Source organism: Hyalella azteca, unplaced genomic scaffold, assembly GCF_000764305.2.
Source record: "Hyalella azteca isolate HAZT.00-mixed unplaced genomic scaffold, Hazt_2.0.2 contig9584, whole genome shotgun sequence".
Lineage (NCBI taxonomy): Eukaryota > Metazoa > Arthropoda > Malacostraca > Amphipoda > Hyalellidae > Hyalella > Hyalella azteca.
This window is the reverse complement of record NW_025939653.1, coordinates 44,482-59,755: the sequence shown is the minus strand read 5'-3', so window position 1 is coordinate 59,755 and position 15,274 is coordinate 44,482. Positions and strand designations below refer to the sequence as shown.

The 15,274-nt window shown below is 36.9% G+C and overlaps 1 protein-coding gene across 8 annotated transcripts; it reads left to right on the top strand.

Annotated features, from left to right (window-relative positions):
- The first annotated feature begins 395 nt into the window (after nt 1-395).
- Nucleotides 396-14,716, top strand: LOC108669538 (poly(U)-binding-splicing factor half pint). 8 transcript variants are annotated; one of them, XM_018156889.2, is made up of 10 exons: nt 396-647; nt 2,544-2,625; nt 5,420-5,488; nt 6,506-6,594; nt 7,452-7,523; nt 10,248-10,417; nt 10,761-10,878; nt 11,384-11,689; nt 12,377-12,548; nt 12,865-14,716. In XM_018156889.2, the coding sequence occupies exons 1-10, from the start codon at nt 555-557 to the stop codon at nt 13,719-13,721; spliced, it is 2,028 nt and encodes a 675-aa protein (XP_018012378.1). In that variant the 5' UTR covers nt 396-554; the 3' UTR covers nt 13,722-14,716. The 8 variants fall into 8 exon arrangements, with proteins under 8 accessions (XP_018012378.1, XP_047738023.1, XP_018012379.1 ...); XM_047882071.1 differs by lacking the exons at nt 396-647; nt 7,452-7,523 and adding exons at nt 3,830-3,866; nt 4,218-4,363 and having other exon boundaries at nt 2,569-2,625; nt 6,506-6,666; XM_047882067.1 differs by lacking the exon at nt 7,452-7,523 and having other exon boundaries at nt 6,506-6,666; nt 11,396-11,689.
- Nucleotides 14,717-15,274: the final 558 nt, after the last annotated feature.

Here is a 15,274-nt window from a genome sequence, read left to right as displayed (position 1 = left end):
TATATTTAAAACATAATGTATTCTAAATGGTATGTTATGCTTCTCCTCCATTACTCTTATTTCGCCTCAAAACTGCTCAAACGGTTCTGCCCCACCCTGTACCTGGGAAAAATTACGGTTCAAGTCCATGTAATTGATGAATATACAGTAAATAATAATATTTAATCCATTCTGCATGCTGAGTGTACGGCAATTCGTAAATAATTTCGATAAAATTTTTCTGGCGAATGTGCCGAATTTTTCGGGCGAATAAGTCTTTCAAAAAATCTCTTCGAACTTGAAATCTCTTATTTTTGAGTGAGGCTAAAATAGATCAATCCTGGAAAATGAAGACAGCGGTTAGGGTAAACATTGATTTAGTTGGGGAAATTAACAACCGCAAATACATCTGCGTTACAGCGTACCGATTGTACCATCGCCATATTTGTTGTGTGACTTGGAGGTCGATGTAAAGTTGATGCGACCTGAATTACGCGCGAGCGTTTAATGAAATTAATAGCTTGTCGACCTTTAAGCAGATAAAACTAAACTTACGTTCTTTTTTCCATTTTGGTATGGATACTGAAGCAGTGCCCGCAATGGAGAGCTCGTCTGTCTCAACAAATGGAGTTCCACACGAAAATTCCCCGACTGCAGAGAATCTTGTGGTAAGTAAATTTTTATTCCCTTTTTGTCTTTTGATATAACTACGAGGCTACGCCTTGTTATTAAAATCTCAAGCTTGCCACCAGCCCACCACAAGGATTAGAAGTTAGCTATGTAGGAACTTCTTTATTAATGAAATCTTGCAGCTTCTAGGTCCTACCTACCTAGTACCTAACATGTCTAAGATAATAAGATTAGGTAGGCTCAAAGTGGCAAACTATCAAGTTTTTTGAATCAGTTCAGTTTAAATTTCCTCATTTATTTGAGATTTGAACCAATATCTTATGTAGGGTAAACGCGGTATGCATAGTGACAAAGCAGAGAGTTTTTTTAGACTCTCCCTCAAGTTCATTTTTGAGTCCTATATGTAGACCATTAAAGTATCCTGGATACCAGTATTATCATACTTAAGAAATTGGTTTAAATCTTGAGTAAATGAGGCATTTAATCTAATACCTAAATTTTCTTTAAAATAAGAATGACAGCTCATTTCTCTTTTATGAAAATCACTGGTGAAAACTAGAAAAGGAATTTTCCTACTTGTTTCTGAAATCTCGTGGCTTTGATGGGACAAACTTTTGTTTTAATAAATTTGGGATCTCGCAGCCTGATCGTGCAATTTTATTAACAATTAGATAGGAGGTAATTAATCTGGTGGAAACTCATGGTTCCGGAAATGGCGGGAGCCGGGAAAGCTCTAGTTGCGGCCCTGCCACCCTAAAGGTAGCAGGTAGAGGTTTTCCACACTTAGTGTTGGTGAAAACCCAAGGGAAAAACTGGGTAGAACTCAGCAGAAGCCTGCTATGAATCAGGCAAAAATGCTCATGAATCTGGCTAATTGCACCTCTTACTACTGCATTTTTACAATTTATTCAATGAGTAATTAGAAAAACAGCCCATTTTTACCTGTGATTTTTGAAAATCTGTTGTGAAATAATCATATTTACCCATGATTTTTGAAACTGCATTCCAGTTCCCAATTCCCAAATACTCTTCAAATACTAGATGTGAAAAGATTGTTTTTACCTGCAATTGTAGGTAAATTTGGTCTGTTATCCCATATAGTATCTAACAGTAATCTTGCAGCTGCAAAAATAGCAGAAAAGCTCTGGTCATGGCTCAAAACATAGATATATTTCACTCCAGGTCACCACTATGCAGATTTAAGCATTACAGCTTTACATGATTGAAATTTATGTGCTGATTACTATAATTTTTAAACTCCCCACATTTTTGCTACATTCGGAATCTTGCAGCCTGATTGTGCATTTTTCTCTATAGGTAATTCATAACCTATAGTTGAATTCCTAACCTAACCTAAGCTACTGCAAATCTTACAGTTCTAAAAAGGGCAGGAAAGCTCTAGTTGCAGCTTGTAAGATAGAAATGTGTACCCCTTTTCCTTGTTTGTCCAATATTTATTAATATATATTATAGGTACCGTACCCTTCTTGTCTTCAGTAAAAGTACCTTTTAAATGGATATTTTCCAATCTGGATTTTGATGAGAGCTGGGAATGGTACAGTAGTTTACATACCGTAAACTGGGGTAACTTAGACTCCCGGGGTAACTTAGACCACTTTTGGTTTTTTTAACAAAAACCCCCAAAACTCAAAAACTATTTTCTAGTAAAAAAATGGCACCATTTATAAGAAAAAAAGTGGTCTAAGTTACCCCATTTTACGGTACGGTTGTTTACATATTCAAAACCAGTCCAGCTTGTCCTTGTGCTAAGTTTTTAAATGCATAAATATCATTTGTATGTGCTCATTTTTATAAGAAATTTTTTATAAATAATTATCCAGAAGTCATTATTATTTCATTTTCCAACTATTCAATTAATTGACAGTAATTATTGAAACCTTTAGCACCCAATTAAATTAAATTTGTTTTTGCAGGATCCACCACCACCTCCAGAAGACTGTGGAGGCATGGAACCCTCCCCTAAAAAACCTTGCCTTGAGGCCATGGATGTATCAGGTGAGCGTTCATTTTATTAATTAATCAGTTGTAAGTTTATATTGCATACTCCTCTCCACTTCCTTTGAAGCACAGTGGCCAAATGAAAGCTTTATGTTGTTGATCATGTATTGTATAGAACCTGCGTAATGTTACACCAGCCACTGTTGTAACATTACGCTGGTGACTAGTGTAATGTTATGCCTGTTCAATCTTGCATATGAATTTGAGTATAAATATACTGAGCAAAATCTTGAAGCTGGTTAATAAAAATTCATGTAGCTTTCTTTACCACTGTGCAAACTGGCTTTTTCTGTGTGAATTTTCATTTTAGGAGTTGGAACATGTTTACAGAATCTCCAAGCTACTGGAATCTAGGTTTTTAGGACAAATTACCTTCTTGAAGACTGCAAATTTCTTAGTATAGGGAATGCTGTCCAATGCAGGCCCGCATTATTCATTGTAAAAACTTTCAAACAATTCCATTCAATGTCATTCAGTGCACTATTTAGATTTATACCTTTCCAAATATATTATCATTTACTTGAATTGAACTTGAGCAATCAAAACTTCTGATTCACAATCAAGTCAACTGAAACAATGTTTTTAAATGAAACGGAACACACAATTTTCTTTAGGAATCTTACTGAAAAGTAGCTGTTTGCAAAAATATTTATTGTTTCTCTAAAAGGGCCTATAAATTCACGACTGAGCTGGTAAATTTGTAAGGTAAATATTAATCAGAAATCAAATCATGAAATCGCAAATAGCATTAAAGTTATTACTCATGTGTGCCAGAAGTTAAAGGAGAGGAGGAAGAAGTAGCAAGCCTGGTGTGCATGTGCAAGTTGCCCAACTAATGGTTGCCTTCTTGTTCTCTTTCTTACGTATGTTCACAGGTATGAAAGAGGAGCTTTCTAATGAGGCATCCCTCTCTCATTGATACGTACGTACGGTACGAACCTGCCACCTCAGCCCATGCTAAAGCTAATGCTGCGTTTGTATTCTTGAATAGCTGCTACACACAAGCTATGTGATGATCACATGACATACTAAGATCTGATTTAACTCATAGATTACATTTGTATTGCTGTATCATAATCATGGCAAATAAATCAGAATTGCCAATCGGTTGTAAGTTCTGAGACATGAAACAGCTAGTGCACCTCTGACACAGTGCGCTGAATTGTCTGATTGCGGTTGTTTTTGTTTATTATCTTTGCAGGAAAAGCCCTGGCGAAGCCAAGATGAAAGTGCACCAGGTACTGAACCACAGAGCAGCTTATGGATTTGCTCGATTTACTGCCTATTTACTACATGTCTCCTAATGGAGATCTCATTTCAAAACATTTTGACCATTTGCTGCTTGTAACTCATAAATAGTGTTCAATTATAGCTGACCAATTTAGTCTCAATCTTAAATTCTCAACGTTGAAAGTTGACTTATTTCTTGAGGGTTTATTGATGGGTTTGTGCATTCTTTGCAGGCTGACACATTGATAATTTCTAGTATAGCAAATCACTTGGAAACCATATTCTTGATCAATGCAATGCAATCCAAGGTGCCTCATTATTTAATTCTGGTTATGCGTGCTTGTCTTTTTTATGTGAAGGGGAATTTGGAAGGTGTGCTACGTGAACAGCGGAAGGTGAATAAACAAGCAGGTGCAGGTGGGGCTAGTGTATTTGCTAGCCTCTCGAAGCTGCATCAGCTATGTTGCTACGTTTATCTTCCACCCGCTGCTCTCGGGTTGCTACAGTGAGTTGTGTTGCAGATTGCGTACCAAATGTGCACCATGTTATTCTTTGTCACGCCTGTTCTCTTTTGATTGTTGGCTGCAGCAAGCGATACAGCTGGAACTTCTTCATCTCTCGAGGACGCTGCCTGCATGCAGTCTGGTCTCCTGGCTCCAGCTGCCTTCAATGGCGTGCATTTGCGTCATTCCTGACTGCTTTCATCAAGAATTTGTGTTTTCAATCTATTGTCTCTTACATGGATCTATTTTTTGTATGTGTTTCACTAATGAGCATCACAATGAGATGACATGATTCATCTAATGACAAAAATGTTGGTTTTCAAACCTATTGTTTCGTGCCTTTGTGTTCGTGAATGTTGTCATGCTCATTAGTTTGTCATAGAAGCGTGATGCTTCTTTAATTTTCTTATATGAACGATTGTGCATCATATGAGCACGACATGAATGTTGGACCAATTGTTTATGACTAACAGTGGCGAAACTATTATATCAAAGACCTTAGTTTGGAAATGGTAACACAAAAGATCTAAGTTTACTGCGAATAAACTTTTTCATAAATTTTGACTAGCAAGGATTTCAATAGAAAATGTTGAAATCATTATGTGAAGCTAATTTAAGCAATGTAGACCTATTTTATTAATCGTCCTGTTTCCAAGTTAATGAATTTAGATTTTCATTTTTGATTTCTACCAGCAATTTTACTCAAAGGTTGGAATTTTTGATGGAAACTGTAATTATTGATTTGAAGAAGTTCTCCATCTTCGTTGTGAATTCAATATTATGAGGATTGTTGCAACTAATTAGTAAAGATTAGTTTACCAGTAAATATTTGTAGGGGAATACGACAAGAACATCAAAATCCAACACCATATGTTGATCACAATCATCCATAAGCATTCACAAAATTTATAGCTGATCCAAGTTTATCTTTAAGTTTTGTAGGCATTTTTTTTCTTATTATTAAGCGTGAATATCCACTAATCGGTCCAGTATTGATGTCGTGTATTGATGGTGCTGCTGCTGGTGCTGCCTGTTACTAACTTAGTGTACTCCCACAGATCCGTCGCTACCTATGCCTCGTGCTCCGCCTACCGTGGTGGACCAAACCAAGCACCCAGTCTACTGTGGTGAGTAATGACTGCTTCTTGTTGTCATTCTTTAATGATACCTACCAATTGAACTGTAAAACTCACGCACCAAACTCACTTCTTGAGGATCATGGTTGAATACCGGGCTTTTCTAACATGTCTCGGCAAAATTCTGTAGGTGTCATGTTTATTCCGTTTATATTTGCTGACAGTGATCTGTAATGTTAAGGGTAAATCTTTTTAATATTGGTTTTAAACAATTGTATATCGAACTTGCCTAAATCACTGATTAATTTGGATTAGCAAATCCTTGCTCTCTTAAATCTATTCTTTACATTTTGTTTTGATGTTGTTAAAGTTTTAGTAGTCAGAGTAAAATAGCACAATGTATTTTTCATGTTGAATCTCTTTATAGACAGCATGACTACTTAATAATATTATTTTGTTGAATAAGTTTGTGACTACTACTACAGTACATGTAGTAGTCACAAACTTATACAGTATATGTAGTAGTCACAAACTTATACAGTATATGTAAACGGTATATGTATATACCGTCTAAATGTATATATCGGTATGTACAGTATATGTAGACGGTATATAGTCCCGGACTCTAAAAAAACATACCAATATTGTATAGAGAAAAATCGCCCATGCCACAAGTTGGTAGAAAAAAATTCGCCTAGTAAAATATTATCTATACATTACATACCTCCTAACTTGTTCTATAGTCATTCCAGACCTTTTGTAATGCAGTGAAATCAAAAAAGTTACCACCAAATATTCCCTTCACATTGGAGTACATTTTGTGTTCTTTGCATTTTTGTGTAAATTCTTGAGTGAGTTTTTGGTGATTTTTGTCACATACGTAAATGCTATAAAAATATATTTAATTTGAATATATACCATATTTTAATCTGTGTGAAGCATGAATCTTGTACTTTCATGTTGTTTTGTTGTCACTTGATTTCGATCTTATATTTCTCCAGGTGTTGAAAATTATTGGGCTGTTAAATTAATATATATATTTTTAACGCGAGTTTTTTTCATGTATAGGCAAAAAGACCAGCAAAGACGACATCATGTACCTGCTGTGCCAGCCTCTCCCTCGTCTCACTCCTGAACAACGTGATTCTCTCCAGAAGGCTACCAAATACTCCATGGAGCAGAGCATCCGCATGGTGCTCATGAAGCAAACTCTGGACCAGCAACAGCAGGTCAGATGTTGTTTGGATTTACACCTGCTAAATTTTGTTTAAATGTATATAATAATTGCACTTCTTCACTCCACCGTCAGATGTGACGAGATTATTTTTAATTTTCTTGCTTAGGACCTCTTGCAGATGTTGTTGGATACTTACATGCAGAATTTTATTTAAATGTATATTATAATTGCACTTCTTCACTCCACCGTCAGATATGGCGAGATTTTGATTCATTTTCTTGCTTGCCAAACAAATTTTTGAACATCAGAGGGGTTGTCCATGAATTTGACACAAACTGATTCGAATAGGTTGCAAAGGTTATGAGTTAACGCTTGGTTGAATAACTCAGTCTGCAGTCTTATTATATGGTTGAAGCTTGGTATTGAGCGTTTGGGTCAGAGTTCGAGATTGGTACCTTTAATTTTGTCTTGACGAAACTTGCGCATGGTTTTGGAATAAATTAATTGGTTTCAGGTATACCAATATAAGCCATGTAATTTTGATATTCGCGTGTGGAGATTGGAATCTTATTGTTCAGACATTAACCATTAGTTTATACTTAACGGTTACATGACCGAGGTTGCTGTTGATGGAAGAAGTTTTTATATTTATTTAAGTATTTAAGTTTTTATTTTAATATTTATATATATGTTTTTTTATATTCCAGGCAGGGTTGGCAATGATTAAATCAAAATGATTAAATCACTTGATTTTTTTATAAAAAAATCATGATTTTTTTTATTTATTCGATTTTTTTGATTTTTTTATTTTTTCATATATTTAAATTTCTCCAGAAGGCTACCAAATACTCCATGGAGCAGAGCATCCGCATGGTGCTCATGAAGCAAACTCTGGACCAGCAACAGCAGGTCAGATGTTGTTAGGATTCGTTTAAATGTATATTATAATTGCACTTGTTCACTCCACCGTCAGATGTGACTAGATTTTGTTTACTTTTCTTACTTGCCAAACACAGATATTGTTAGGATACAGACATGAAGAATTTCGTTTAACTGTATATTATAATTGCACTTGTTCACTCCACCGTCAGATGTGACTAGATTTTGTTTACTTTTCTTACTTACCAAACACAGATATTGTTAGGATACAGACATGAAGAATTTCGTTTAACTGTATATTATAATTGCACTTTTTCACTCCACCGTCTGATGTGACGAGATTTTGTGTAATTTTCATACTTGCCAAACACAAATGTTGGATACAGACATGCAGAATTTTGTTGAAAATGTAAATTATAATTGCTCTTCTTCACTCTACCGTCAGATGTGACGAGATTTTGATTCATTTTCTTGCTTACAAAAGAATTCTTGAATATCAGAGGGGTTGTCCATGAGTTTCACACAAACTGATTCGAATATGTTGCAAAGGTAAAGATTTAACGCTTGGGAGAATAATTCAGTCTACAGTCTTATTATATTGATGAAGCCTGGTATGGAGTGTTTGGATCAGAGTTCGAGTTTGGTATCTTTAATTCCGTCTTGATGTAACTTGCGCATGGGTTATGGAAGAAATTGACTGGCTACAGGTATATACACTTGTGCCCAAAATTATTCATACCCTAACGTTATTTTGACAAATTACATCAAATAGACCAAAAAATAATTATCTAAAACTTTAAAGCAGATGTAAACAATTTATGAACCATATAACATATATTTAGAAACTAAAAAACATTTTTTAGTTTTGTAAAGAGATACAAAAGATACATAAAACTGACTCATGACCAAATTTATTCATACCCTGAATCAATAGTTGATAACATGGCATTTACTCTTAATAACTTGTTGTTAACGCTTTATGTAATGGTCAACACAAGGTTTCTGCATGTAATGACTCCAAGTTTTGTCCATTCTTCCTAGGCATACTGTTCCAATTTTTTTAAATTTTTAGGTTGTCTCTTTTCCACCTCTATTTTCAGTACGTGCTACAAATTCTAAATTGGATTGAGATCGGGAATTCGACTAGGCCATTCCATGACATTGACATGAGAATCCTCGAACCACTTCTTAACTTTTCTCGATGTGTTCTTCCTATCATTATCCTGCTGAAGAATCCAATCATGACCGAGAGAAAGTTTTTCTGCATCCTGCATGATTTTATGTTTGATAATACCAGGATATTGTTCTTTTTTTTATGATCTCGTTTACTTTAATCAGACTTCCTGGTCTCCTAGCAGAAAAATCACCCAAAACATCAGATTGCCACCCCCATCTTGCAACTGTGGGGATTGTGTCCTTAGAATTATTAGCCTCAACTTTTTTCTCCAAACGTAAGCAACATCAATATGCCCAAACAATTCTATTTTGGTCTCATCTATCCATAAAATCTTGGAGAAAAATGAGTTTCGGGAATCGTCATGAGTTTAGCAAACTTCATACGCGCTTTCACATGCTTTTATGCAAAGGGGTTTTCCTGGGTCGACAGCCCTTCAGTCCGTTACGACGCATTGTTCTTTGCAATGTTTGTCTTGATACCTTCACACCAGAACATCCAAATTTGAAAGAATTTCCTTGCTAATGATCCTAGGATTGTTGCAAATGGTGCGATTACGTTTCTAGCGCATCTAGGGAAGATTTTCTTCTTTCTTCCTCGAACAACCAGGTTATCCACCGTACTATTAATTATGATTTGAATGTTTTATAATGCTCTGTGTTGTAGACGTAGGACCATCAAACGTCTCAGATATTGATTTATATCCCAGCCCTTCTCTGAAGGAATTTACGATTTTGTTTCTGAGATCATTACTAAGCTCTTTTTTCTTTGCCATATTCAAACTTTTTGCTAAATTTTAGCTTTTCCCTAAATTGTGGAAGAAATTATATTCTTAGACTTTGCGGAGAAAAATATTACAATGCTTAATAACACCGAATTTTTAAATACATTTATTGAGTACGTACCTGCTACTACTTGCATTAATAGTTTTTCTCAAATATTATGATGAAGGATCTGGAATAAGAGAGTACCTACGAATAATTATGAACATTTAGTCAATCACAAAATTAAAAATAATTTCAATTAAAAGTTATTCTCTAAATATTTTCTAGCATTAAATTTGTTGTTCATTATAATGACAACCTTTCCTAGAAGAATAAGTTGTAAAATGATCTTTTTTGTTCTTTAAAATTTGAATTTATTATATTTTTGAATGGGTATGAATAATTTCGGGCCCAAGTGTATAAGCCGTGTCATTTTGATATTCGCGTGTGGAGATTAGAATCTTATTGTTCAGTCATTAAACATTTAGAGCTCGACAATACGCGTTGTACCCGACTTTATGGTTACATGACCGAGGTTGCTGCTGATGGAAGAAAGTGTAGCTAGGAAAACTGTGGCTCGTCGACAATGTTACGGTGGTAGATTCAATTCTTCAAGAGAAATTTCGTAAGTTTTTTTTAAATTCCAATTATTTTATTATATAATATGATATTGCTATTGCCACCATGCTGGTACGGCATTTAAAACTTGTTATTTTGTAGGTAGTTGAGCGCTCATTTAAAACGCATTACCGGTATGTATTATACGTTATATTAAGGTAATGTTTAAAAACTTGCTTCTCTTAATTTATTGTGCAGCAAGCCAAGTCACTGCAGCGGCATCAAGCTTTGGTGCTGATGTGTCGTGTATATGTGGGAAGCATAAGCTTCGAGCTCAGGGAGGACACAATCAAGAATGCCTTCATCCCCTTTGGCCCCATCAAGAGCATCAACATGAGCTGGGATCCTATTACGCAAAAACACAAAGGGTACATATAAGCTTTATTTTTGTGCAAGCTTCTCCTGATCAAGTAAAATTACTCGTAAAGTCACATATTGATAAACCAAGCGTTTCTTTTACTGTACCTCACCTTCCTGCACCTCCATTGTCCACGAATATGATTTCTGGTCTGGTGAAAGAAAATTTTTATGAAACAAGACCATAAATTTTTATTTTTAATGACTAAAAATTTTGTATCTGAGTAGAATTGCGATATTTTCTTTAGGTGGCATTAGTGACTGGTTGAAACTCTGATGCAATCAATTAAGGCGTACCATAGGTTCTTTATCAGTGCTTTGCCATTGCTTTTAATAGTTAACGTGTTTTTCCAGGTTCGCTTTCGTCGAGTACGAGATGCCAGAAGCTGCTCAGTTGGCCCTGGAGCAAATGAACAGCGTCATGATCGGCGGCAGAAACATTAAAGTCGGCAGACCTTCCAACATGCCTCAGGTAGCGTGTCTTAACCTCAGCATTAATGCGTGGTCCTATCCTATGTATTTATTACAAATTTCTTCTGTTTGTTGCATTATGATATTTATTATCCAATCACACTCTTTTCTACATTTTCCTTTGTCAGTTTGCACGCTTTTGTTGCCGTATTGAAAAAAATGAAAATTTTTGTTGATGCTACAAATTCTCTTTTGTAACTGTTTCCTCTTCCCCTCATTTCAATTTTTAAAATGATTTCGGTTAGGTTCAAGTTTGCCAGTGAGATATTTCTTGCAATAATGAAATGCCCAACTGCTGATTCCTTATCTAATTCTATTGAAAGTCTTGTTTGTTAGTGACCTGCTATTGTTTTTATTACTACTCATTTGATATTCGTAGTACCTAGTCTAGCAAAGAAGTTATTTCAATAAATTACTGTGCTTCCTAATTCACTTCATTAGTATTTTAATTTCATTGTCGCATTTCAGTCATGAGCGTAAATCTAATTCGCTCAAGTAAATCTCAGATGTCTTATCAGGTGGTGATTGATGAGATCATGGAGGAAGCAAACCACTACAACCGCATCTACGTGGCATCAGTGCACCAGGACCTCACTGAAACCGACATCAAGAGCGTCTTCGAGGCGTTCGGCAAGATCCGTATGTGCGTTTTGACGCCCTCGCCCACTCCTGGCAAACACAAAGGCTATGGCTTCATCGAGTACGAAACTCCCCAGTCTGCTCAGGAGGCTATTGCTTCCATGAACTTGTTTGACTTGGGGGGCCAGTATTTGAGAGTTGGACGAGCCATCACACCTCCTGGATCTTTCTATGTGAGTTAAACTACCATGAACTTGATGTCCTGAGTGAGTGAAACGAGGACTCTATTATCTTTTTCGGAACTAGTGGACGGGATTTTAAGAGTTTGACTAGCCGTCACTGCTTGCATAGATCAGGCTATTTTTTTTTCATTGACTGAATGACAAGTTAGAGTTGAGTGGAAGGGGCTTTTTGAGATCCACGTACCGTTGTATTAATCCTTTTTATAATTTCTTTTGGAGTTTTCCGAGTTTAAAATTGGAGCAGTTGCTGTTGTAAATTTCTCTGAATGTTGAAAATTTTTGCATTTTAATGCAAACGAGGGTTAATTTTTGGCGGTTTTAAATTTGAGCTATTTTAGGCCTCTTAGATTTGACAATTTATTTGTGTTGGGTTTATTTGATGATAAGAAACGTGATATCTGAACTAACATTAGTAGAAGCCACCAGAGCTTTAATACCCATTTTTATGCTAGTACAATTTGAAGTCGTAGAGAGTTTTTTGACGAATACTATTAATTAGGTGTTGAATTCATAACGATAGCAAACGGCGTTCATTAGAAATTTTCATTATTTATCTGGTACCTATTGTTGTTAAATTGCTTTTAACGAAACACTGCTTCTTGTACATTATTCAGGCCCAATCACCGTGCGTTTACGATCTGCTTAATTTATTCAAAATTTCTCATTTATTTTGCACAGGGTCCGTTGCAAGCACCCACACAGATGCCCACAGCTGCTGCGGTTGCAGCTGCGGCAGCCACCGCCAAGATTCAAGCTTTAGACGCGCTCACTACTAACTTCAGCATCGTCAACAACATCACCGCCGCACTCACGCAGCAACAACAACAGCAGCGAGCTTCACTTGCGACCGGTGCGTCACTAATATTGAATTGGTTCAGCTCCATATTTCCTCAATTCTTTCTCATTTACATTAGCATTCCGTGTGTGACACCTGGTTTGATCTAATGCAATTTCATCTTGTCATGCAATAAGAATCTGTTTCATGTACAGCTAAAATAGTTTTGAATTAAGTTCACGATTTTACCGTGATGGCTACAAAGTTCAATAGCAAGTTATTCTTTACCAGGTGGGTCATGTTAGTTTCAATTTTGATTGCAATTGGAGCGAATATCAATCGCTGTGCTGAATTTTATGCACGTAATGCTTATTTTTTTGTTGGTAACCAGGTGGCGTGAGTGCTGTACCCAGCATAGCAGGTCTGCCACCAGTGCTGATGACTGGCGTGGTGCCACCTGTTGGTGTGGTTACATCATTTGGCACTCCTACACCAGCTCCTGGCTTGGGTTCCATCGGCCTCACAAGTTTAGGCGGGCCTCTCAGTGGCATGGGTGGACTCGGCAGCCTGGGTACAATGGCGGGCATGACGGCTCTCGCTGCCGGTGCAGCGATCCCTCCACCTACTCTTTTAGGTGCTCCTGTGAGCGTGGCGTCTCTGCAGCCTCCACAACAAATGTATCAGCCTTTGCCTCCACCCACGATGGTCTCGGCACCGATGGTCGCGTCGACGCTCCCGTCAGGCGACTCATACGCAGTTGGCGGAATTTCTCCGACCACGGCCGCTAATACTGCCGCGGCTGCGGCTGAAACCAGTCACAGAGAAGAAATGCAGAAAAAGATGTTAGATGATTCTGAGCCGCAGACTCTGCGACAGCAAGAGAACATGAGCATCAAGGGACAGAGTGCGAGGCATCTCGTCATGCAGAAGCTCATGCGTAAGAGTGAAAGCACTGTCATCATCCTCCGAAATATGGTGAGCATAGAGGACGTTGACGAAGTGCTGCAAGATGAAATTACTGAAGAATGTAGCCGTTATGGTGCAGTCGAACACGTTATCATCTACCAAGAAAAGCAAAGTGAAGAGGAAGACGCTGAAGTCATAGTAAAAATTTTCGTCGAATTTTCCAAAGTGCAGGAGGCAGAGGCGGCTCGGGAGTCTTTGAATGGACGGTATTTTGGTGGCCGGCTCGTGAAAGCCGATCTATATGATAAGAATCTATACGATCATAATGATCTTTCTGGGTGATAGTTGTTAGGTCCTGGCGTAGACCATTATCTGTTATCGCATTTCTATGAAGTGCATAGCTTATTTTTTTTATGCGCTTAGAATTTTTTTTATCATGACAATTAAATACTACATTGAGCTGGCTGAAATGTGATTCATATGCTGCTCAAATCTCAATTATATGTGTCAGGATTATAATGAAGTTTACTAGGGTGTCCAAAAAAATGTTCGCACCCACTAAAATGGTATGAAGCATCCACCAGATATTGAAAAATACCTAGCCGATGTAGGGGTGAACAATTGAACTAGATTTCCTTGATACTTTCTGTTCAATAATTTCTTGTGTGAAATAAATCTTTAGTGACAGCTTGAGCCCATTGCGTGAACGATTTATTTTAATGTAACATTTGCAATCCCCTTTATGCTTCATGTTGTTTTCCTGGCGACTACAACTTTCTAACTTTATTAGGGTTCAGGGGTTTCAAGTTTTAACTGCCTGTTCGATTATTAAACCTTTATCACAATTATCTAGTGGAAAATCTTTCATTGCATTCAATTAAACAACAATTTTCTATGTTCTTCTCATCCAGTAATCATGTAATATTGGTCTTTGTTAGGCTGTCGTCACGTGTGTTAATTTTGAATGAGCTTTTTTAATTTGGTGCTTAATTGACGAACGTTATGTCCTATGGAATTTTTTTTTCGTGATATATTCTACATTTCACAATTCGAGTGTAAATTTCCAATTTTCTTATCTCTATTCTCATCGAAATTGAAAACTTGAATGTGGCCGAATTTTAAATATTGCTCTGCTGCGCACGACTTCTTCTGGTGCGAAACGGAAATGTTGAAATTATTCGACTAAATTCCACCGCGATTCGAGGTACTAATGACAGATTAATTTGCTTGTAATTAGGAGTTCTGATGAAGGTTATTCATCTATAAAGGAACCTTAGGAGGCTGTATATATTATACTGTAGCTATTGTTTACTGTTGTAAGATCCACACTGAATGTACTCTAGTGTTTTATTATCCGTGATCCGCATTATTTCATTGATGAACTGAAATTTATTTGTTTTTGAGGTAATCTTGTTTCCCGATCGTCTTTCATTTCTCGCATCGTCAATTTTCATAGTACGAAACGTGCTGCGAACCTTGATTGAAAACGGTGAAATATTTCTGCAAATAATGGTTGGTTTGATTTACGCTCAGCACGAGCTTCATTGCAGTGAATTTTACGGGAATATTTAAAATTAGTACAAGCAATCTCATCGATTCCCAAGAGAAAATTGACATCGGCGAAGATCTAAACTACTCGCTTCATCCCATAGACACAGAATCCTGCATTGCAGGTTAGGGCATTTCCTTCTCTTTGTGGAAGCAACAATAGCTGATGACTCAAACGTACCTTGCCTGGCCGACGAACCTAACCGGATTTAAATGGTCTGTGGAACTGACCGCGCGAGAGGTGTGGCGCGGTCATGTAAACAAACGAAGTTGAAGGCAGACATCTTCGTGGTGAGTGTTCTTTATAGGAGTCGCTATCTATATTTTCATTCTTATTATTTATAGGT